Genomic DNA, 26,902 nt, shown 5'->3' on the forward strand with positions numbered 1-26,902 from the left:
AACAGAAACATGTTAATCTTAGCAGGGCATGTATACCTTGACGGCATATCAAATAAAAAAATAAAATAAATAAAATAAAAAATTAAAAAAATTAAAAAAATTAAAAAAAATTAAAAATTAAAAATTAAAAAAATAAAAATTAAAAAAATAAAAAAATAAAAAAAATAAAAATAAAAGATTAGAAAAAAATTAATTTACTGTCTGCGCATTGTGTGGGTCTGATTCTAATAAAAATTTAAAGTTGAATAATATGTACGAACGTGTACATGATGCAAGGGGAGCCAGTCAAGGACCGAAGTAACCTTTGATAATGTGAAAGGTTTAATTTCTTCCTATATTTGCTTTGTTAGGGATTGAATGAAAAATAGGGAAATAATAAAAAATATTGTCATGTGAAATTGATAATTAAAATTTGTTAAATAATTTTATATTTAATTAAATTATTATTTAACAATTTTTAATTATCAAGTTCATAGAGAGATAATTGCATATCAATGAACACTATGTTAAGTGGAAAGAATAGTTTTATTTTTGGAGCTGGTGGGTGTTGTATATAAGTATGTTTAGATACATAAAATTACACATAAGCAAGTAAACTATTTAGTTATAGAAACAACAAATCCGTACAAAAATTAAACTCATTAAGTTACATAAGTAATAAATTTAAGGGGAAAATATTTATTAATTATCTTATACTATATTAAAAAAGAAATTGCTAAATTTATCTTCAATCATTTTGTACATTGATCCCTAAATCTTGAAGTATATAAAGTCTAACTCATATATATATGTAAGTCATTTACAAAAGGAATATAATGAAATATTATATAAAATAGTTTATATTTTTAAAGTATTAAAATTAAATTTATTTAAAATAACAAATTTTCTATTTAATACTTAAAAGGAGAAAATAAAAAAATGTACACTATAAATAATAAAAATAAAATAAAATGACACAGATAATATGTATCATTAATATTTATCATTAAACCAAAGAGTGATGAAAATAATTAATAAAGGTAATAAGATGAAGCTTTAATATGATAATTGATTAGAAGAGATTAATAGATTGCAAAAGAATTAAGGAGTGAAGGTGGTAAGGCCACGTTGAAGTTCATGGCGCCATTACTCACTCTTCGACTCTTCAACATTTCTTCCCGCTCTAGTCTCGTATCATTTCAGTCATCGCTTTCTCAACTTGTGTTCTTTGCTTCCTTCAAAGTATCAATATCACCAATGGATCATCGTAGTGATGAAAAAACCACCTCAGATTCCGCTGATCCAAACAACAACCACCGTTTTTCTGATCGCATTCTCCCTCACCTTCTCCGTCTGTAAGCACTTTCTTATTCCTGTGGATATTTCTTCTGCTCTGTTGTTTGCATTTCATACAAACTCTTTGAGATATAAATTAAGATCAACCTACTTCTATGACCAGGTAGTCTAGTATTTGAAAACAATATTTCAAGAGAAATAAAAGCTATATGCAAAATTCATGCAATCCCTAAACGGTCTATAGCTAGTAAGCTGCATGGACTCAATTGACAATATACAATATTGGATCATAGCTTGATTGACTGTTCTTGAGGGGGTAAAAAAGATGAATTTAATTTAAGAGTATGTTTGGCTGAGGGGAAAAAATAGTGTGCAAATTTTTATAGATGATTAGAGCTCTTCCATGAAAATTTTCGTCCGAGTTCACTCATAAAGAATTTTTTCACACCATTTTTACCCCATCGAAGATACCTTAGTGAGTGAAACGATGTCCTATTGTGGTTTTGTTTGTTGATGAAGACTCTTGACTATGTAAACCATCTTCTAGTTATTTAAAAAACTCCCTTTCTTTTAGGATAAGAACATTGTTTTGCTCTTTCAACCACTGTTACAAGAACAAATTATTCGTTAACAAATTGTGAATGTACTGCATTCTCTCTGAATATTCTTAATGTTCTAACCTTAGGATGTTGTATTTCAGGTATGGATCTTGTGCAACATCTCAAGACTTTGAAATCTATGCTCCAAATGCTTCATTTGAGGATCCACTTATGCGAGCTCATGGGTATGCATGCATTCTGTTGTTATACTCGATTTTTGCTTTTCCATGGAATAGGCATGAGAAATTTCAAAGTGACATGTTCAAATCAAGCTTGTATACAAGACTTTTAAGTCTTACATAAGTTGAAAGATTAAGCTTTCTGTTTCAAGTTTTCTATTGCCAAGGCAAATTAATAGGAAAACTGCTTTCGTCATTGTGATTATGTATGTCATGTATGTTTGACATTCTTTCAATAGTATTTCAATCGTGAACAAAAAAAGGAGGATCATTTGTTGTCTCTGCTCACTGATGCGGGTAATTGAGGTACCCAGATTTTAAAAATCAGAAATTCTTAAACTGGAACAATATGATTCAATTCAATCATGGTTTGACATTGTATATTATTATTGCAGGCTTAACTTTTCCCAGTAAATTCAAAGCCAACCTCTGATAAAATCTAAGTGGCTATATGTGTATATAATAAATCATATTGAATGAAAGATTAAGAAAGAATCTAAGTGGATTTTATCCCTATACATGTAGGTTTTGTAATAATCGTTAGTTCTTAGCCTACTGATATGGACATTTCTTTAGTTCTGGTTGTGTAATTCATATTCTGTTTTATTTATTCTCAGTATGTAGCTTCTTATTTTCTACTTTCCTGTATTCATCTATTCAAGAAGACATTTGAAATTGCTAATCGATGGAAATTCTTCTTATATGGTTTACCATGTTTATAATGCAGGGTGAAGCAGATCAAGTCAGCATTCTATACTCTTCCCAAGGTTTTCATTATTTCGTGCTGCTCTCCATCTTTCCATTTTTTTTTTCCTACTTGTCTGTATAATGAATTGATTTTTCCCTAATTAATATTAGGCTGAAAGTTCTGACATGTAAGATGTTATTACAAAAATTTACTGTTTTCTTTTACCAAAAACAAAGATTAAGTGTTTGAATTAATCAGAAAGTTTCAAGTCATCTCATGAATATCTGCCAAAGGATAGACAGACTATTGTTCTGTCTATAACCTGACAGTATCGCTTTTTTCAACTCTGATGCACCTGTCATTTATCAGCAACTTAATAGTTAATATATTGCATTTGCTTCTGTTATCATTAGTAGTTGTTCCATTTTCAAATATCTCCTACTTGTATGCTTATATTCGTATTAAATCTTGTTTCAGTTGATTTTGTTAATTAAAAACATCATTTCTTTCTCTCTTTTCCTTTGAATATTATTTATCTTGTGTCGTGTTTTAATGTTGAGAAATTTTGGACTTTTATTTTGTCTCTATTTCTTAGGTATTTAAGGAGTCAAAGATTGTGGAATACACTGTTGAAGAAAACATGGTTTCACCAGGAAAAGGAGAGGTTGGTAAATCTGCCATCACTTATTGTGTAATGCAGCATCTCTTACTTGATTTCTTATGATGTTACTTAAAGATGCAATTCATGGATGTTGCATGCAGATATTAATTGACAATAAGCAATACTATAAATTCCTGGGGAAACACATAGATATGGTATCACTGATTAAGTTGTATGTGGATGACGGTAAAATTGTTCGCCACGAGGACTGGTATGTATTATCATGCACCCCTAATTCTGTGGCCTTCATGTATTGTTCTGAGAATTGAGGGGAAAAAGAAAAGGTCTTTAGGGTATTTGATAATAGTTCTTGTATGTTTTGCATGATTTGGCTCATTTTCACACTAGGCTTCAATTAAGCATCGCATGATTTCTGTTATGACAGTGAAATTAGAATTACCTATGGAGTGAGAAGCGTGTGTGTGAGTGTGTTGGAATGTTCTATGGACAGATTTATGAATTGTAATGGATAGATCAATTGTTCCTTATGGCTCAAGTAAACATTTCTTCTTTCTTCAAACAATGAAAGTAAGCAATAATAATAAGTAATTCATTAGTTTTTATTTTATGGCATGAATTAGGTGGGACAAGAAGCCAATATCAAATAGAGAAACAGTGAAGGTGCCACTGCTTGGGCGAGCTGCAGAAGTGACTCGTAGGGGATCAATGCTGCTAACCCATTTATTTATGGGCTTTGGAAAGGACCCAACAGTCTGAAAATAACCACAAAATTCAGTTAAGCCTATTTTGATGTACATGGCCCAGTGTGTTAGACCAAGTCTTTTATATATACCCCTTTTTTTCATCCCCTCATATGCTCTCACATGTACACCATAATGTTCATTAAAGCTTGTATAGTTTTATAGAATATAGTTTCTAAATTTACCATTATATAGATTTGTTCGGATGTTTCAAGTTTATTAGTGAAACTTATCCGCTAGTAAAATGCGATATTAGTTAAGATGATAAGTGTTTTTGGTGTCTTAAACTCTTAATTGATAATAATTATCACAAAGTGAATGTTCACATGAAGATGGTATTGCAAACTGTTAGATCGTTCAATCAATATATTTAGTAAAATATGTTAAATGATTTAACAATTTGTAATTTTATTTTTATGTGAAGATATCTTTATGAGAGTATTCACTTTATTATAATACTGTGAACAAACACGACTAAATTATCGGTTATATTGTGAATAATATCCTGTTTACTCTCTAATAATACAATGGAACAACAAATATTTACAGAACATGAAAGCTAGTATATTTTGCATGAGATAGATACATAGGAAAAAGAAGTGTCAAGATTCAAGTTATTTTGAATAAGTAGTTAGTATTTAGATTATTTTGTTCTAACCTAGAAACAGAAAATATGGAAGAAGGGCCCAAAAATCTTTGTAAGCAGAATGTCATATGCATGATGGTCAACTTTTTTGCACTTATCCTCGTTAACTTTGATGCCAATATATAAGTTGCCTTTTTGACTGGTCATCTCCAATGTCTTGGCCTTTACAACAACATTCCCTCCTAATATCCCCCACTAATAACTAAATTAATTATTCTTTTCTTTTATATATTTGGAATGTGGATCCATCTATGTTTGTCCCTTGCTAGTTGAGGGATCCAAGGTACAGATGAGATGCTATGATTGTGTGTCACAATTATACACTGATTATTGGAGGGTTTTAGATCCGAGAAATCCCTTACTTTCATGCAAAAATTCTCTCTTGCAACATAAAGAACCTACGTAGTGGCCATACTTATTAATAAGAATCTATTTTGTATCTTACAAATATATATTAATATTTGAATTTTCTTTTATTTATCAATATAAAAGTCATTTTAGTATAATTGTTTTAATAACTATTTAAAAAGTTTGCAAAAATACCATAATTCTAATAACAAAATAATAAAATGTTATATGTTATTATATTTGGTTATTTACATATATCTTGTTTCACACATTTTTTAATATATATATTTTGATTCTAATATATACTTTATACTGATTGTTAATTTAATGACTAATTTTTTTGTACACATAATATTATTGTAGAATAATTGGTATTTAATTTTCTTAAAGTTTTTTTATTTAAAAAAAATAAAAGAAAAGAACTCAAAAGAGGGTGGTCTTCTTCACATATAATAAAGGCAACACAACACAAGCCGTTTGAGCTTTATTGTAATTTTTTAATTTATAATTTTATTTTTATATGACTCTCCTCTTTGCTAAAGACTGCAAAAGCTCAATGTGTGGAAACTTTGTCTCCATGCCAATCCTCAAATGCCACTATCTCCCTTGCCTCAAAAGTTTGGGGTGTTAGGGTGACAAAAGAAACTGAAACATTATTCAAAGCATCAAATTAAAGCATATAGAAAAAAAATAAATAGATATAAATAAATAAAGTTGCAGTGCCTTTGCAAAGTATGAACATACATTTTGAATGCTTTTAGAGCATTAAATGAGCCCTAAAAAGAATACAATTAAGTGGGGTCTTGCTTTTCAAATTCTCTTTTGCTTTTTACCCCTCCTTCTTTTTTTCTTTCTCCGATTTGTAATGATTTCTAGATCATGTTTTTGTAAGATTTTTTAAAACGAGTAGCAAGCAAGAATGATATATATTGGAGTCTTTAAAGAACCTTTTCGCCGTCGATCGATCCGGATGAGTACTACCATGAAAAGTTTCAAATTATAGACCCCAAAAATTAAATTAATTAAAACATTATATTATATACATGATCATGATGATGCCATTATATTTACAAATTAAAGAGTTCAAATAATTGAGATTATTGGATCAATATAACTCATCGTCACCCTCAACTTAATTAGCTCGATATGACGATATGCCTTACTAGAAAAGGGAAAAAAAAAACTTAGAATGGTTTGCGGCTATATATATTAGAAATTAACCATTTTATAGGAATATTTTTATTATTTTTATAACTAATAGTTGTATAAAAGACACATGTCCAAATGTAGTGGTTATTAATTGTCATAGACGGTTAATAATTACCAAAAGAAAGTATTTAAATATATTTTTAATGGTTACTTAATTATAAAAAAAATATTAACAATATTTATTGACGTTTGGTTATTATTGATCATAAAAGATAAGTGTCAACAAAAATATTTTTAACAATGAAGTGGCTACCAAAAATAGTTAAAATACTCTTAGTCTGTTTTCTGACGATATTAAATAGATAAAATATATTTTTTGTTGTTAACGTAAATGTTTGTTATTATTTTTAAGGGTTTTATTATTCTGTATCTAAGGATATAGGTTAAGTATATCACAAAAAAATATTTTAATATTATTTATATTTTTTAAAAAAATATTTTTGTAATAAATAATATTAAAATATTTTTTTATATTTAACATATACTTTTAGGGTATAGAATAGCAAAAATATATTTTTAAATATTTTTAATTTCATTAAATTTTATCACTAGCTAGTATTTTTTATTCTTTTATTTTTATACTTAGTATGAGTAAATTATCATTTGTATTCATAAAAGATATAGATGCTGACAAATATTCTCATATAAGAATAAAACGATAATTATAATCACGGAAGATGGCTTTTGTGTGCCAAGAGTATCTGGATGTTGGTTACACAATTGGTCCATTAGAGTATTCTTGGCACATGAAAGCTATCTTCTGTGGGCACAATTGTCGTTTTATTCTTATATGAATACATTTGTCAGCGTTTATATTTTTTATGGATACAAATGGTAATTTATTCTAATATTTTTTATTTGTGTGAAAGTTATTTTTAAACGTTTTCATTTTGTCCCTAATATTTTAGATAGATTAATGTTTATAAGATAATTCTAACACAAATTGAAACATTAGAAATAAAATTGAATAGAATTAAAGATTAAAAATATTTTAAAAAAATTATATATATTAAGAACAAAAAAATCTATTTTAACCTACTAATTTTTTTTACTAATAAACTTTTTTTGTTTTTTATAATATCTCTCATTTTGATAAATTAAAGATTAATTTGTCACAGATTTAATTTTCATTCAAGAATTTGTTGTTAGGGAATAAATTGTTACCATATCCATAACTATTTTTATTGGCCATCAAAATTGCTTATTTTTCATTGTACAGTTTGAATAAAGCATGAATGTTTTCAGCTAACGTTGAGAATAATTTGTTAGAGAAATTAAGGATTCTGATTCAGGATGGAAATCATGTATTAGATTCAATTAATTTTATAATTAAATACTTATGATGGATGGTTCGAATTATCAAAAAAGAAAAAGAATCCAACGTTTACCCTTTTAGTTTCCAGAATATATATATTCGGAGAACATAGCCATACAGAAGAGACAATAAATAAGAACTCATTTTTATTAAAATAAAATATATAGATATAGCATAGCTAAGTAGCTAGGTATGCATGATTGGAACATTGCGAATTTTAACATGATAACACTACATTATTTTGTGTATACGTATGTATATATAAACCCTAAAAACTTATCTAGCTAGTACTCTATCTCGTTTATGGACATGGTGGCCAATATAATTAAATAGTTAATTAATTAATTATTGCACATACTATTAATTATAATTATTACTCTAAGCACTATCATATCATAGGCACTGTATATATAGTAGTGTTTTGGATGAGAGTTCCTTGGATCTAACACGTTCTTGATTATATATAATATTTTATTATTTTATGAGTTCGTTCGTAGCAGCAGTCTGAATTGGACTACTTATTCATTTTTAATGCTTTTTTCTTTTTCAATTTTCACCTTATAATTAATTATTGGTTGATCCTATAAAGATTTAGTCTACAAAAGCCTCTTTCTCTTGTCGGCTTATATTATCATCATCATGGGGATTAATTCACTCATATGTTCCTCTTCCCCAAAACAACCTTGTCATTGCAATATTATCTATAAATATACAAATTAATTAGAATGAGAAAATTAAAAGAAAAAAAGAAAAAAAAAAAGAGATTATTATCCAAAGAAAGAAATCTCATATTAACTTATGATATTAATATAGGTAGGGACAAATAAATTTCAGGATAAAAAGAAGATCGAAATTTGATGTAAAATTAAAAAAGTAAATTAAATATTTAAAATATAAAATGGTAATAAAATTTAATTGTAAAATTTTTAAATTTAATAAAAATTTTATAAAATTAATAAATTTATTTAAAATTATAATATCAAAAAATTTTAGAGATTAAATTGAGATTTTAACTGTGGATATGATTTATACATGTCGAAGATTGTTGCGATTATTGTTTGATGGAATTAGGGTTTGTTTGAAAAATTTTAAAAGTAATTTTTTTCTGGTTTTTGACTTATAAAAAGTAGTAGTATTAATGTTTGGTATAATTTTTAAAATTAAATTGTAACTTTCTAAGAAACTATTTAGGAGCTTATAAAAAAAGTTAAAAAAATGACTTTTCTCGTAATAAAATTTTTTTAATTTTATTTTTTTTAAAATAAACACTTTAAAACTAAAAATTTAAATATAAAATAATTTATTTATAAATTATTTTTAATATAATTATTTATTATTTAAATTAATTTTTCAAAAAAAGTTAATTAAGCTGTTTATTTAAATTCGATCAATTCATGTTTGAGAATTATGACTATTTAAAACTATGATTACAAAGTGGTTATTAGTGTTAATCTTGGTGTAATTGGGTACAGTGCTCGAGGATCGGAATTGTCTTATGGTGACAATTGCCGGTAAAATGCAAATTAAAGCCCCACTTCGTTATTAAATAATAATAATTCATAATTAATGGTTTATTGGTACTGAACTACTGATACAGTGGGTTGCATGAGAACCGCTATAGATAAGTAGATAACACATGATTGCTTTTGCCTTATAGACTGGGAATATAAATGAATATTTATTCAAATTTACTAATTGTACTGAAAAATCTCTCTCTCTCTTGAACCAACTACTCTAGATGAGCCGATTAAGGATTATATATATATATTGTTATTATTTAAATTTAAATTTAAATTTTGAGTTGATTTGTTTAGTTTTAAGCATATTAATTAGATTTAGATTTTATGTTTATTATTTTGTTATTCTATCCGTTATGAAAGGGTAATTCTCCACATTCAAGCAATTTTAATTTTAACGGGCCTGCTACACATACAAGCTTACAAGCTTACAAGTTGGCCCAACCCAAATACAACTCACGTGCATGAAGAGGCATTACACGGAGCGTCACATTCACGTGCTCATAACTCAAACGGTTACGTATCCTACGAGTAATGGCAGACTCTTCCACTTCTTCCACTTCTCAAAACGATTCGAAAATAAGGCAACGCTTCCATTTTCGAGCGAAAATCGAAGTTCAAAACATACAAGTCGTCGCTAACCTTTGAAACCTCCATCAAAACACCATCAAACTCTCCATCAACAATTTGAAGAGAAAACAAAGCAACAATACTTAAGGTAAGTTCATTACGAACTAGGTTTTACTTTTCTTCTACGTCGTTGTTCTAGGGTTTACTGTTATTCTTGCTTCTTTGTTACACTGTTCTTCTACGTTGTTGTTCTAAGTTCTCCTGTTATTCTTGTTGTTCTAGATCTTCTGGTAACTGATTTTTGGGGGTATATTCCGTAGATTGGGGGGTGTATACTGCTTGACATTGTAATGTTGCTTGATATTGAAGCATGTTTGAGTGATATCTGACTGATATATATATGGATGTATCTCACTGTTATCAATAGGTGTATCTTACTATTATTAATGGGTGTATCTGACTCATATATATGGGTGTATCTTACTGTTATCAATGGGTGTATCTTACTGTTATTAATGGGTGTATCTGACTCATATATATGGGTGTATCTTACTGATATCTTTGGGTGTATTTTTCGTTTCAGAGAAAATGGCAGCAAGAAACCAAACAAAAGACCTTAAGTGTGCCACACATCTTCTAAGTGATAAGTTCAGAAACATGACCAAGGAGAAGAAGGCGATTGTGAAGGATCTAGGATTCGGTGGGTTGATGCACATCCCACCACTAAGGGTGGATCACCAACTGTTAAGGGAGCTGGCAAACAACTTCAAACTTGGGGAGAACAGACTGAAGACAGGATATGGTACTTTCCAAATAACACCAAAAACAATAGGTCATGCGCTTGGCATCAACGCAACAAGTAACTAGCTCAAAATTACAGGTGTATATTAAGTTGATGCTTGGGTGTATTTAAGTTGATGCTTGGGTGTATTTGAACCGACTTTGATACTTTGTTGTCTTCCTTTTTCTAGGAGATCTATTTCCTGAGAAAGTTGAGTATAAGAAACTTTCTGATGATGACAAAATAATTTTTAGAAGATTCCAGGGTAAGACCCTCAAAAGTCTTACCGATGAAATGATGGAAATCGGCGTTGGCAATGAAGAGGAACGCCTGATGTTCAAGAGGATATTCATCCTCTATATACAGATGGCGTTCCTTTTGCCAACGACGATAAACAAAATATCGCCTGTGCACCTGGCCCCAATTTTTAAGATGGAAGGCATATCGGAGAGAAATTGGGGCGGGCATGTTTTGACTTTCATGGTCAAGGACATCACAAACTACAAGGAGAAAAAGAAGAAGGCAATTGATGGCTGCCTCTTCGCTCTGATGATAATTTACTTTCATCTTTCAAAAAACAAAGGCAAAAAGAGGAATGAAAGACAACCAAAACCATGGATTGCCAACTGGAGTAAGGAGCAGTTGGTGGAAAGAATGAATGCAAAAAGAGAGGAAATTTTGGTAAGTAAATATAATATGTTGGATGTATTTTATTTACCTGAATGTTGCTAACTAAAATACCTAATGTTTCAGGGGATTGTGAAGATGGCAGAGACAAGAGAAAAAATGAAAAAAAAAAAAAGAAAAAAAAAAACAAGAAATCAAAAAACAAAAAAAGGAAGGCGAGTTCAACATCGTCTTCGAAGACAGAAACAACTACTGACAGTGACAGTACTACCTCTGAGTCTGAGACTCAAGAAGACTCAGAGGATTCAGGAAGAAAACACCCCAGCAAAAAGGGGAAAAAGTAAGTACCATACTTGGGTGTATTTTGTTGATCATGTTGGGTGTATGTAGTTTATTAAGGTGGGTGTGTTTTGTTTGCTGCGTTGGGTGTATATTGTATATTCAGTTGGATGTATCTTGTGCATTCACTTGGGTGTATTTTTAGTATGTTCTAAATGATGATTGTTTGCCTTCCAGAATGGACTCCAGAAAAAGAAAGAAGAGGCAAGAGGAGTCAGATTCTGATTCAGAATCTGAATCTGAATCAAGTGATGAGTAATGTCCTGAAATTATTACTCCTTTCTTTTGGCTTCATTATAAAGATTTCGTGTATTAACTGAAGTGTCTATTATTAACTTATAGGAGTGAAGAATCATCACCAGTGGAGAAGGAAAAGAAAAAGAAAAAGACAAAAACAACACCAAAAAAGTAAGCACTTCTTTGGATAATATTATGTGATAAAATTAATTTTTTATTTCTGATTGGCACTCTTTTTTTTCCACCCAGAACACAACCAAAAAAGAAAAAAGTTGTTGTAGAGGATTCACCTCCTGAAGAAGATCAATACTTTGATGGATACAGTACCTCGTAAGCTATATTACCGTCTATCATCGTAATTATTTTTGTTAAAATCTTCTTTTATGAATGTAGTGAGAGATATGAAATATCAAGTGAAGAGCTAGATGAATTGCTAAGGGAAAACGTTGATAAATCTGCTGCAGAGGGGTATGTCTTGTTCGGCTGTCTATTTCAGATTTTGGTGTGTTTTCTTTGCTAATAATTGTTTCTTGTTTCGCAGGGAGAACCAAGCTGACCTGCGATCGACAGAAGGTCGCTATGTCTCCTCTAAAACGTAAGAAGTTTTATTTAATAAAATCTTGTTATCATGATTTGGGTGTATTTTGTGGAACCATTTGGGTGTATTGTGTTGATCAAGTTGGGTGTATGTTGTTTATTAAGTTGGGATATTTCGTTTGTTGTCTTGGGTGTATATTGTCCATTCAATTCGTTGTATCTTGTTCATTCATTTGGGTGTATTTAATACATGTCTCTTATTTTGTCTGAATAACATGAAATCTGTTTAGAATACCGGCTGTGAATTTGGGAAGTGATGATCCTTCCTCTCAAGGACGCACAGAACAGAGTAGTGTAAACCAGCCGTCAGAGAGCATGTAATTTCTCTTTCAAATAACCGTTACTTTTGTTCTTATATTACCTTCTACTTCTAATTCTGTATATATTTTTTTTAGAAAAAAAAAAGCCCTTTATTATTTTATTCAAGAAAAAAAGGCAGGAAAAAAAGCAAAAAACTGCAAGTATGTAAGTTCTCAAAAAACAAAGCCTGTCTTCTTTTTGAATTGTTCGGGTGTATTGACAAACCCCATTTTGACAGTTTATCTTGTATTGATTTTAGGGAATTTTATAACCTCTTACCCACATTTATTCAATGAAATAGCATGGTTTTGTATATTCTCCTTTAATTGTGCTTAAGAGTGAAAACATGCTTTTTAGGTCTTAAAATGAATAAATTCAATTCACCTTGATTCCATTAGATGCCTTGATATGTTTGTTAAGTGATTTAAGGTTTAGGAGGCAAAGATTGGATCAAGGGAATGAAGAAAGAAGCATGAAAAGTTGGAGAACTCATGAAGAAATGAAAGAACCGGAAAGCTGTCAAGCCGACCTCTTCGTACTTAAATGACCATAACTTGAGCTACAGAGGTCCAAATGATGCGGTTTCAGTTGTATTAGAAAGCTAACATCCGGGGCTTCGAAACGATATAAGATTTGCCATAGTTGCTACACGTATGGTGGCGCGCACGCGCATAGTACGCGCACGCGCCGTTGCTGCCACCTAGTCCACTTGAAGCAAAAGCCAGCGATTTTAGAAGCCTTGTGGGCCCAATCCAACTCATTTCTAATGCTATTCAAGCCAAGGATTGAAGAGGAATCAACTGAAATTTTAACCATTAGTATAGTTTAGTTTTAGAAGTAGTTTCTAGAGAGAGAAGCTCTCACTTCTCTCTAGAATTAGGATTAGGATTAGGATTAGTTCTTAGATCTAGGTTTTAATCTTTGCTTTCTTCTACTTCTACATCTCAATTCCTTGTTGTTAGATTCATTCTCCTTCCATTCTTTTATTGTAATTTTCTTTATGTTGTTCTTATATTTTGTTGTAGATCTAGTATTGTTCCTTCTACATTCTTCCAATTCAATAAGAGGTAATTCATACTAAATGTGTCTTCTTTACTTTTCTATTGTTGATCTCTTGTTTTTGTAGTTGTAGATTCCTTTAATTCTTGCATTTAATAATGTTCACTTCTATTGCACTTTATGTGTTTGTTGAAATGTCTCTTTTAGTTTTAGTGTAGATTTTGTTCCTTTTGGCCTAGGTAGAGTAATTAGTGACACTTGAGTTATCTAATTCCTTTGTTGATTGGTAATTGGAGAGATTGCTAATTGGTTTGGAGTACACTAAAGCTAGTCTTTCCTTGGGAGTTGGCTAGGACTTGTGGCTCAAGTCAATTCATCAACTTGACTTTCCTTTATTTAGTAAGGGTTAACTAAGTGGTAGCAATGAACAATTCTCATCACAATTGAGGAGGATAACTAGGATAGGACTTCTAATTTTCATACCTTGCCAAGAGCCTTTTATAGTTGTTAGTTTACTTTCTTGCCATTTATCTTTCATGCCTCTTATCAAAACCCCAAAAATAACTCAACCAATAACAAAACACTTCATTACAATTCCTAGGGAGAACGACCCGAGGTTTCAATACTTCGGTTTATAAATTTAGGGGTTTGTTTTAGTGACAAACAACTTTTTGTATGAAAAGATTATTGTTTGGTTTAGGAACTATACTTGCAACGAGAATTCATTTGTGAAATTCTAAACCATCAAAAATCCAATCATCAAAATGGCGCCGTTGCCGGGGAATTGCAATGGTGTTATGTTATTGGTTATTGTATATATGTGAATATTGTGAATAGCTTGATTTTTTTGGATTGCTTGCAAGTTAGGACTTTGTTTCATTATTTCTTAGTAGTTTTTGTTTTTATTTTCTCTTTTCACCATGAATTCTCATTTTGGCTATGAGTGTGATTACAACTATGTTGTAGGTGATGAGAACTTCAATGAAGAGATGCATCAAGGATGGGACAATCAATGGTGGGAGGAGCCATATGCATATGATCAATCTTCATGGTAACAACCTCCCCCAATGCACTATGAAGAAGAGCCATTTTTTGATGCATATCAATTCAATGGCTATGGTGAATCTCCTTGTGACTTTCAAGAGCCACCACCATATGCTTATGAACCCCCTCCTCAACATGGCCCCCAACCACACTCACAAGCCTCTTTTCACCAACCACCTTCATATGACCCTAATCCATATCCATCCTACCAACAACCATATGAGCAATATGAACCACACATAGAGCCACCACCATTCCAACATCAACATTTTCAAGAGCCACCCCCTCCATATTATTACCAAGATGAACCACCCCCAATATATGAAAGTTTTCAACCACAAGATGAATTCTACCTTTCACCACAACCTCCCATGGAAGAATATTCATGTCTTTCAATCCAAGAGCCTTATGGTCCTACTCATGATATCCAAGAGGAACAAGAGTCAAGGGATCGTCTCAAGGAAGCATTGGATCAATTTCAAGCAACCATGGAGTGTGTTGTGCAACAAGTGGAAAGAGTGGAGAATATTGAACCACCACAACAAAAAGAACCATCTTCCTACTATGAACCCTTCCCCCAAAATGAGGAACCTTTCCACCCACCCCAACCTCTAATGGATGAAACCCTTGGTGTTCTTGTTCAAGGGCAAGAAGAGATGAAAAGGGATGTGCAAAATTTCATGGCCGCCTTGGATGCGGTAACAAATCAATTAGCATCCCAATGCTTGAACACTCAAGAAACTCCCATGGCTACATGTGGAGAATTAAATGAAGAACATAGCATGAAGGAGAGATTGGAAACTCCGGTGGGAAATAAGGGAAGTTGCTTTGTATTGGAACAATTGGAGGAAGCTTTAATTGTTGAAGACAAGGAAGAAATGGTAGAAGACTTAGGAGATGCGGAGCTTCCATGGGAACATAGAGTTGAAGAGAACCTTTCCAAGATGATTGAAATTGATGCTAGGGAGGGATGTGCACAACCTCCAAGGCATATTCCATATGAAGACTTGGATGGGATAGAGAAAGAATTGAGTTTCCTTGGTGATGAAGATCAAGCATCAAGTCCTAGTGGTGGAGAATCCTTTGAACTTGAAGAACCTTCTCCCGGTGTATTTGAAAATGTTGTGGAGGTGAACTTCTTTCACCCTCCTAATTATAGTTTGATTAAGGGAAAATGCTTAGATAGTATTGATGAACAAAGGATTGAATTAGAGAAATCTTGTGAAGAGGTGGAGATCCTTAGAAAAAGGAGGATGGGGGTGGAATATGCTTTGTCAAGAACCTTGGAATCATCTTTGCCTAGGTTGCCATCTACACCTTCATTTGAGTGGGTGAAGTTCATTTCTATTAGCTTTATTATCCCACTTGAATATGGTTTGCTTGATACGGATGGTCAACTTAGGATGCTTTGTGGGATGAAGCATAAGCGAAAGATGTTTCGTGGTTGGCGTTGCAAATCAAGGCTCATTATGGTTGATGCATCAAACACGAGATATAAAGGTTGGAGTAGTGCTCAAATAGATGGGTCTAGGAGGATTGTTGGGCACTTCATAGAGAATTCTTCTTGTTCACCACCCGGATGGACTAATAATAATGATCAACCTCAAGACGGGTGTGAAAATAAAGTGTGGGACCCCGGATCACAAGAAGAGGATCAACTTTGGGAGCCCCAAGCTTGTGAAGAACTCCATCAACACTTGGCTCAATCCATAAAGAATCTTGGGGCACAATGGAGAACCAAGCATTGGTGGGAGTTCCAAGATGAATACAAGCACAAGCCACCTTGAGAGGAGCTCCCCATAAGTCCAACTTAAGGACAATAAACAAAAGTGCTAGGTGGGAGACACCCCACCATGGTAAAATCTTTTCATTTTCTCTTTTGTATATATGGGTAAAATTAGTTTAATTTCATGTTTTGGTAGTTTGTTAAGTGCATTTGATAGTTTAGTATGTTAAATAAGGTTCTATGGTGTTTTGGTAGCTGTTTGGAGGTTTGGAATGCTTGGATTGGTGTAAAAATATACCAAAAATTTTTGAAAAACAGAGCACCATCCACGCGTACGCGCACTGCACGCGTACGCGTACATTGAGCATTTTCGACCATCCACGCGAGCGCGCCATGCACGCGTACGCGTGGGTTGAGAAGTTCCACCTTCCATGCATTAACCCGAGAGTTAGGCCCGCACTGTGCGCGCGTTGTGCCTTTGGCACAACCCCACTTGCGCGTACACGCACATGACGCGTACGCGCCATTCTCGAAATAAGCCATCGACGCGGGCGCGCCATGTGCGCGTACGCGTGGATGCCCTTCCTTCACTACATTTCTTTTCTTCTCATTTTTCCATTTCTTTCCTTCTCCTTTCTTCTTTCCTTCTTCTACCCCTCATCCAACACTTCCAAACACCATGGATAACCATTTATTTTAGTTAGTTTTAGTATGGTTTTCATTTTATTTTCTCTCTCTTCATCATAAATGTTGGATTATTGACTTTGTTTACTATACATTGCTGCCCCTTATTGCCTAAATGCTAATTTAGCATTAATGTTTTTAGATAATCTTTGTTGGATTCTATGATTGAGGTTATATTTAACTTGGTTTTGCATTTTTCATGCTTACCTTTTAAGAATACCAAGTGATGAGAATTGCATTTGAGCTTGTAACTTTTTTGAATTGCATGATTTGGCCACCATGTGATTTGAACCGTATTCTTTGATTAGGCAACCTCTTGATGATGGATGATGATGTGCATTTACCTTAATGCCTTATGTCATGATCATATGCATCCATATGTGTTTGACTTGAATGCTTTCATGCTTCTTTAATGCTTGTTTTACCTTACAAGTTTACTTAAAGCATCTCAAGCATACTAGAATGAGTAAAGTGCATGCTTCTTTGGTGACATAGCTTTTTATGCTAATGTGTGTTCTAAACCGCGCAATTTAGAATTCACACACCTAATATTTCTTAATGTCACACTAATTCACTCACTCAATTCTAGTGGTTTACCTCACTCCAACAAAGTATGCTTCCTTGATTTTGTATTGTCTCATCTTATGGTGTTATATTTTTGTTTTTCATGACGAATGCACCACAAGCAATAACGGAAGCGAGACAAAGAACACGCAGCAATCCGGAGAGTCGCCGTACCCCCTTGCTCATCTTTGAGTTCACCGAGGACGGTGCAAACTTTTAAGTGTGGGGAGGTCGTCCGACCGGTCGGCGATTTTGGGTGACAAATTTCTAATCTCAATACTTTTGCATTTCATCTTAGGTTTTTAGGATTTTTGTTGCATATTCTTATTTTTTGCATATATATACACAATAAGTTTAGTCAAAATAATGAAATTTTTCAAGATTTCTATCTATAGGGCACCTCAATTGATTTGAGTGAAAACTCTTCATAGAACTTGCTTGAAATATATATATTATGGATCATGTTTTTTGAGCTAAGAACACAAGCAAGTGAGATTTGAGCCTAATGGTGTGGTTACATCTTATAACCACTTATTTTCCTTCTTGTGTGCATTATTCTCTTTCTATGATTGTAATCTTTGATTTGTTTGATTCTTTATGTCCATTATTTTGTGTATTCATGCATTTATATGATTGAGGCCATCATTTCATTAGCTTACTTATCCAAATAGCCAACCTTTTATATTCCTTTGTTAGCCAATTTGAGCCTACGCTTAACCCACTTCGTTCTTATTTTAGCACATTACAAGCCTAAAGCGAAAAACAATACAAGTCCTTAATTTGGATCTTTGATTAGCTTAGGCTAGTGTGTGTGAATATCATTCAAGTGTGGGAACCTTGGGACATTGGGTGAATAAAAGGGTAGTTTTGTATTATTATTGGAAATATTGGGAATTGGGTACATACCCATGTATTGATCAAATGTAAAACCTTATGCATTGAGGTTCTTGTACATAGAAAGAAAAAAAATGAGAAAAACAAAAGAAAAAGAAAAAGAAAAATAATACGGAATAGAAAAAAAAGAAAAAATAGAAAAAGAAAGAAAAAGAAGAAAAAGAAAGAAATAAAAAGGAGACAAAATGCCCCAAATCAAAGTATAGTCCAATAAAATCAATGCATAGGTGTTGTGAAATTAAAAAGGAATACATGAGTATGTGAAAAAGTGAGAAATGGATAGTTAGATTAGAACTTAATTGTATAGGATGTCATAGGTTAGGTGGGAAGTTTAAGCTTATCAAAGATTCTAATTTCAAACTCACTTAACCAAATATGCATCCTACCTTGACCCTAGCCCCATTACAACCTAAAGAAAAGACCTCATGATACTTGTATGCATGCATGAAATATTTGTTGATTTTTAGAAGAAGAACAAATCTTAGAAAGCATGATTAGGAGAGAATTGAGAGAATCAACCCTAAACACTTGAGCGAATAGAGTGCAAATACATCCGGTGAGGGTTCGATTGCTCAATTACATGTTTCCACCCATGATCATCTCCTTTCATGCAAGTTTGTAAAAACATTTAATAACTCAATTCAATTGTGGATTAGACTTGCTAGTCCTTAGCCCTTGATCATATATGCTTCTTGGGAATTGATTTATTTTGACCAAGCAATTGCATTCATTTAGATAGTTGCATATAGGTAGATTGCATTTAGTTAGTTTCCATTAAATAAATACCATACCCTTACTTCATTCTTGGTTCAAGCATGAGGACATGCTTGGTTTAAGTGTGGGGAGGTTGACAAACCCCGTTTTGACGGTTTATCTTGTATTGATTTTAGGGGATTTTATAACCTTTTACCCACATTTATTCAATGAAATAGCATGGTTTTATATATTCTCCTTTAATTGTGCTTAAGAGTGAAAACATGCTTTTTAGGTCTTAAAATGAATAAATTCAATTCACCTTGATTCCATTAGATGCCTTGATATGTTTGTTAAGTGATTTAAGGTTTAGGAGGCAAAGATTGGATCAAGGGAATGAAGAAAGAAGCATGAAAAGTTGGAGAACTCATGAAGAAATGAAAGAACCGGAAAGCTGTCAAGCCGACTGACGAATGGATTTTTGATGGTTTAGAATTTCACAAATGAATTCTCGTTGCAAGTATAGTTTCTAAACCAATCACTAATCCTTTCATACAAAAGATTGTTTGTCACAAGTAACAAACCCCTAAAATTAATAACCGAAGTATTGAAACCTCGGGTCGTTCTCCCTAGGAATTGTAATGAAGTGTCTTGTTATTGGTTGTGATTTATATTTGGGGTTTTTAAGATTTTAGACAAGAAATATAAATGGCAAAGAAAATAAACTAACAACTAGCAAAGCTCTTGGCAAGATATGAGAACTAGAAGTCCTATCCTAGTTATCCTTCTCAATTGTGATGAGAATTGTTCATTGCTACCACTTAGTTAACCCTTACTAAAGAAAGGAAAGTCAAGTGGATAAATTGACTTGAGCCACAAGTCCTAGCCAACTCCCAAGGAAAGACTAGCTTTAGTGCACTCCAAACCAATTAGCAATATCTCCAATTATCAATCAACAAAGGAATTAGATAACTCAAGTGTCACTAATTACTCTACCTAGGCCAAGAGGAACAAAATCTACACTAAAATTAAAAGAGACATTTCAACAAACACATAAAGTGCAATAGAAGTGAACATTATTAAATGCAAGAATTAAAGGAATATACAACTACAAAAACAAGAGATCAACAATAGAAAAGTAAAGAAGACATATTTAGTATGAATTACCTCTTATTGAATTGAAAGAAAATGGAAGGAACAAAAGTAGATCTACAACAAAGTGTAAGAACAACATAAAGGAAATTACAATAAAAGAATGGAAGAAGAATGAATGTAACAACAAGAAATTGAGAAGATAGAAGTAGAAGAAGATGAATTAAAATCTAGATCTAAGAACTAAACCTAATCCTAATCCTAATCCTAGAGAGAAGTGAGAGCTTCTCTCTCTAGAAACTAATTCTAACTACTAAACTAAACTATGACTAATGGTAACTAACATGTGTTTCCCTCTTCACTCCTTGGGTTAAATAGCATCAGAAATGAGTTGGATTGGGCCCACAAGGCTTCTAAAATCGCTGGCCACGTTTTGCTTCAAGTGGACTAGGTGGCAGCAACGGCGCGTGTGCGTACTTTGTACGTGCGCGCCACCATACGTGTAGCAACTATGGCAAATCTTATATCGTTGCGAAGCCCCGGATGTTAGCTTTCCAACCCAACTGGAACCGCATCATTTGGACCTCTGTAGCTCAAGTTATGGTCGATTAAGTGCGAAGAGGTCGGCTTGACAGCTTTCCGGTTCTTTCATTTCTTCATGAGTTCTCCAACTTTTCATGCTTCTTTCTTCATTCCCTTGATCCAATCTTTGCCTCCTAAACCTTAAATCACTTAACAAATATATCAAGGCATCTAATGGAATCAAGGAGAATTAGATTTAGCTATTTTAAGTTCTAAAAAGCATGTTTTCACTCTTAAGCACAATTAAAGGAGAATATACAAAACCATGCTATTTTATTGAATAAATGTGGGTGAAAGGTGATAAAATCCCCTAGAATCAATACAAGATAAACCCTACAAATGGGGTTTGTCACCGACCTCTTCGTACTTAAATGACCATAACTTGAGCTACAGAGGTCCAAATGATGCGGTTCCAGTTGGGTTAGAAAGCTAACATCCGGGGTTTCGAAACGATATAAGATTTGCCATAGTTGCTACACGTATGGTGGCACGCACGCGCATAGTATGCGCACGCGCCGTTGCTGCCACCTAGTCCACTTGAAGCAAAACGTGGCCAGCGATTTTAGAAGCCTTGTGGGCCCAATCCAACTCATTTCTAATGCTATTCAAGCCAAGGATTGAAGAGGAATCAATTGAACTTTTAACCATTAGTATAGTTTAGTTTTAGAAGTAGTTTCTAGAGAGAGAAGCTCTCACTTCTCTCTAGAATTAGGATTAGGATTAGGATTAGTTCTTAGATCTAGGTTTTAATCTTTGCTTTCTTCTACTTCTACATCTCAATTCCTTGTTGTTAGATTCATTCTCCTTCCATTCTTTTATTGTAATTTTCTTTATGTTGTTCTTATATTTTGTTGTAGATCTAGTATTGTTCCTTCTACATTCTTCCAATTCAATAAGAGGTAATTCATACTAAATGTGTCTTCTTTACTTTTCTATTGTTGATCTCTTGTTTTTGTAGTTGTAGATTCCTTTAATTCTTGCATTTAATAATGTTCACTTCTATTGCACTTTATGTGTTTGTTGAAATGTCTCTTTTAGTTTTAGTGTAGATTTTGTTCCTCTTGGCCTAGGTAGAGTAATTAGTGACACTTGAGTTATCTAATTCCTTTGTTGATTGGTAATTGGAGAGATTGCTAATTGGTTTGGAGTGCACTAAAGCTAGTCTTTCCTTGGGAGTTGGCTAGGACTTGTGGCTCAAGTCAATTCATCCACTTGACTTTCCTTTATTTAGTAAGGGTTAACTAAGTGGTAGCAATGAACAATTCTCATCACAATTGAGGAGGATAACTAGGATAGGACTTCTAATTTTCATACCTTGCCAAGAGCCTTTTATAGTTGTTAGTTTACTTTCTTGCCATTTATCTTTCATGCCTCTTATCAAAACCCCAAAAATAACTCAACCAATAACAAAACACTTCATTACAATTCCTAGGGAGAACGACCCGAGGTTTCAATACTTCGGTTTATAAATTTAGGGGTTTGTTTTAGTGACAAACAACTTTTTGTATGAAAAGATTATTGTTTGGTTTAGGAACTATACTTGCAACGAGAATTCATTTGTGAAATTCTAAACCATCAAAAATCCAATCATCATGTATTTATTGATTTTCTTTGGGTGTATTTTAGGTTGAATCCGGCTGATTCGAATATGATGGTTGTGAGGGAACAGACACCGTCGGATGCGCTTGCAATGTGAGTTTTTCAAGAATATTTCAACCTTATAACCTTATTATTTTCAAAGGCATTGTTAACCTTTCATTTTTCTTCTTGTTTAGAGTCCCGATTCAAGTTTTTGTGCGGCCATCCCAAACAATCACTGTGCCGGAACTTCAAGAAACACCTGAGTCAGATTTTGAACCAACCCCTCTGCCTCAGATAGAAGGAACTACAGAAACGTAAGAAATAGTATTGGGTGTATATTGGGTTAAAGTTCGGGTGTATAATTGGTAACAGTTTGGGTGTATATTGTTCCTGATTTGTTTTTTTACGCCATGATTAATTTTTTGTAACTGTGCAGCACTCCTGAACCCCCCCAACAACTTCAAGAAACCACACCCACGCTTCCCCCAGCTCCAACTAAAATGTAAGTTCATCAGACTAAAATCAATCTTTTCTTATCATCCGTATATTCTTATTCTTATAATACGTTATACATGATGACGCAGTCATCCAGCCGCAGAAGACGTTGCTGCCCTTATGATGATGGTACGGACAACATCCTATATTCCTAAAACAGATCCAGTGCCATCATTCAGCCTTGGCTTGACTGATTCAAGCCAGGAGGGAGCGTCAACGCAGGAGACAGAAAGCGCAAAATCTCCAGAAACTGCAAATTTGCTGGAACAATTAGAGAATTTGGTCCAAAAATTAGCAAGCAGTGCGGCGAAGGGAAAAAACGAAAGTCCAGAAATTCAAAGGGAGACTGGGGGAGAAAGTTCTGGGAAGTTTGAAACTCCTGAGGGAATAAATCAGATTACGGATGATATGAAACAAAAGTGCTACATCTGGGGGACGAGACTGAAGGAAGAGCAGATGGCAATACTAACGAGTATGAGCACATGTGCACTCTGATTGCCCAAGATAAATACATATTGATTAGAATGCACCTTGCATCCCTCCAGGCAAAAAGTGATATAGAATTTGCGGTAATATTAGAATAACACTAATATTTTTACACCAAAGTCAACTGCAATGTTTATTAATGTAAAATTGATTTTGGCATATATTTCTAGATTGTATCTACCATCTGCCACATCCTCAACCAGAAAAATGAAAAGAGGTTTCAAGAACAAATATACTGTCTCCCCCCCGATATTGTGGTAAGTGTTACTTCTACGAACTTTGGGTGTATTTTCTGTGTTGATTTGGGTGTATTTTTTATGTTCAATTGGGTGTAAGTTGTGTAGTCATTTGGGTGTATTTAAAGTATTCACTTGGGTATATTTTCAGTATTTTATTTCTAGTTTCGCAATTCTTGCAGAACATGACACTTTTGGATCACCCAAACGGGGAATTCATATCACCGAAAACGAATAAGGAATTCAGGGTGGAAAACTACCCGAGTTTTATTCCCTTCATAGATAGAAAAAAATTAACTTCGCATCCATATGTAAGTTTTCATTTGCTAAATTTGTTAGTACGCTTCTTTACTTATATGCCAAATAAAATAACACACTGTTGGAAATGTGGCAATCCTTCAGATTTTTGCACCTGTTTGCTACTCGGGGCATTGGTGGTTATGGCTGATAGATACAACGAAGCGAAGATGTCATATACTTGACCCGCTACACAAAAAAGCTCCCGACGAAGAGAGAAAGAAGCTTAATAAATTCACTGTAAGTTGCTTCTGTCTTCTTTACTTTAAGTTGTGTTGGGTGTATATTGTCCATTCAGTTGGGTGTATCTTGTGCATTCATTCGGGTGTATTACTGATTTGTTTTGGTATTTAAGGGATATGTATTTTCAAGATTGATAACATATGCCGGCGGAAAATCTCTGAGGAAAGGCGAGAAGGAGAAGGAAATTAAATCATCATATGTTAAAATATCAGGCCAAAAATCAAGGTATAAATTTGTGACTCTAAACATTAAACTTTCGTAGATGAGATTTGTAATCTATTTTCTTCGTTTTCAGCTATGACTGCGCTATCTACGTTATGAAGTGGATGGAGTTAATTGAGCCAGAAAACATTAAAAAGGGGAAGTATGAATGGGATAATTGGCCACAGGTAACTGTCTTTAGAACTATATAACTCTGTATTACTTTACTGAATTAATATTGCTGTTTAAATAGAATATACTTTTTAATTATAGGAGGAGGTGGACCACTATAGAGTGGAGTATGCTTCGCGGATACTATTCAGTAAGATGAATAAAGAGAGAGATCGGGCAATTAGAGAGAGTAATGCTATAAGGCTGTCGAAGCCATCCTCTGTATTATTGAGTCCGTTTTGTCAGATAAATTCTGATGATATAGAAACTGCGTAATCCAACTGCTGGGTAGTTTGTAAATTGAACAAATGATGTAAATATTTGCCATTTATCAACAACTTCTATTCCATGTATATTTTTTTCCATAGTTAAAACTATCTGTGCTGTTAAACTGTCTGTGCTGTATTCAAAAGCTGTATTACAGGTGGTAAAACATGAAGGAAAAAATCAAGGCATATATAAACGCAAATTATAAACTGTTACACCCAACGCAAGTCTAATAATACACCCAAGATTGCATAAAATATACACCCAAACTGTCTGTGCTGTATTCAAATTGTATGAATTACATGTACTAAAATATGAAGAAAAACATCAAATCAAATATACACCTATAACCTGCGAATTTTTACAGCTATTGTTCTATATGTATCTATATATGTAGCTATATGTAAATTGTGAATGAACAAAAATACACCCAAAAGAACAGTGCTTTTACACCCATATTCTCTAAAACTATACACCCAAAGAGTTATCCCATGCTGCTGGTACCCTGAACTGATAATTCATAATGTGTCCTTGATATTGGCTGGAATTTGAATGCACCGCTGATGCAGCATCAAACAGGTTTATCTGAATATAACACTCACACATTAGCTAAACTATTAACGAGAAAAGTAAACTCAATCGCCACAAATTTAAAGAACATTACTTTTACCTCGCTTAAAACTTTCGTCTTCTTCTTCTTTGTGGCATTTGCAATATGTTTGTCCAGCTTTGAACCTAGCCTATTTTTTGGATGTCCTCTTGTTCGAATCCTTGGCGGCTTTGAAGCTCGTTAACGGATTCCAAGTTGGCGTCTTCGTGGGATAAAGAAGATGTCCCCTTCCTTTTGGCTTTTAATGATTCCATCTCGGCCATGACGTTATCGTACGCACGGTGCAGAATTGCAGTCAGCTCCTCCGATTCAGATGCAAATTCGCAAATATTTTGCGAACGAAAAACCAATTGGTCGAACCTCTTGCTTCTTGGCTCCATCAGTGGCTCGTCGTGGCTGCTCTTGATGTGTGTGTGTCGCCTGTTTACCTTCTTGCTCCATCGTTCCAGTATATATCTAGGTGACACTTGGCTTACTTGTTCGAAGCTTAACACGCTTAGTGCGTGACGGCACAGTATCCCTCTCGACTCGAATAATAAGCATTGGCATTTTACCTCGGTTGCAACTGAGTCGTAAGTAACCGCGAACTTATTGAATATTGAGCTGGAAACTTGTTCTCCGACTTCGTATACTGAATAGTCTAGAGCGGAATTCTTTAATCTGGTGATGCAATTCGCCTTTCCTCTGAATTGCGCTTGGACTTCCCTAAACTTTGCATGAGTGTACGCATCTTGAAACTGAGCTTCAATGGAGGATTTGGTTGCACACGGTATGACCGTATGAAAATCTGCAACATCTGATTCTCTCTCTGCTTGCTCCCTGCTTCCGAGGCAATTATCGTATTGTTTGACGAACTGAATAAGCGAGCTGTTCTGGGTGATATACTTGTTAAAAAATGAATGCATGCTCTCGCTCCTTTGTGTGCTTCTCATCCCTGCCCAGAAGTGGTGATCCAGATAGATAGGAACCCATATGTGACGGTCTTCATACAGATCTGCATAATACACCCAAACACAGACTATAAATACACCCGAGGGAACATGCAATTTACACCTCTGCTGCAGATTTTAAAAAGACATTACCTGAAAGCCACTTGTTATCCGCAAGACCAAAATTCAGCAGAAAATCATTCCAATTCCTATCGAATGAGTCTTTGCTATGAGAGTTCCAAACAACTTGGCTCATTTCTTGTTCAAAATCGGCATGTCCCTTGTATCCGTTTAGTTTGCTTGGAATCTTCTTCATGATGTGCCAAATACACCAACGGTGAACTGTTGTTGGCATACAGGCATCTAAAGCCCTTTTCATTGATGCGCACTGATCGGTGAGAAACCCTTTCGGAGTGTTTCCTCCCATGCAACGAAGCCAGCATTGAAATAACCATTTGAATGATTCAATTTCTTCGTTCTTCATCAAAGAGCATCCGAGAAGTGTTGACTGACCGTGGT

The 26,902-nt window shown here is 33.6% G+C and overlaps 1 protein-coding gene across 1 annotated transcript; it reads left to right on the top strand.

Moving 5' to 3' along the window:
• The first annotated feature begins 1,040 nt into the window (after positions 1-1,040).
• On the top strand, positions 1,041-4,363 carry LOC112711468 (uncharacterized). Its single transcript, XM_025764130.3, has 6 exons — positions 1,041-1,334; positions 1,976-2,059; positions 2,781-2,820; positions 3,337-3,405; positions 3,504-3,613; positions 3,984-4,363. The coding sequence occupies exons 1-6, from the start codon at positions 1,117-1,119 to the stop codon at positions 4,117-4,119; spliced, it is 657 nt and encodes a 218-aa protein (XP_025619915.1). The 5' UTR covers positions 1,041-1,116; the 3' UTR covers positions 4,120-4,363.
• The last annotated feature ends 22,539 nt before the right edge of the window (positions 4,364-26,902 follow it).

Source organism: Arachis hypogaea, chromosome 9 (genome assembly GCF_003086295.3).
Source record: "Arachis hypogaea cultivar Tifrunner chromosome 9, arahy.Tifrunner.gnm2.J5K5, whole genome shotgun sequence".
Classification (NCBI taxonomy): domain Eukaryota; kingdom Viridiplantae; phylum Streptophyta; class Magnoliopsida; order Fabales; family Fabaceae; genus Arachis; species Arachis hypogaea.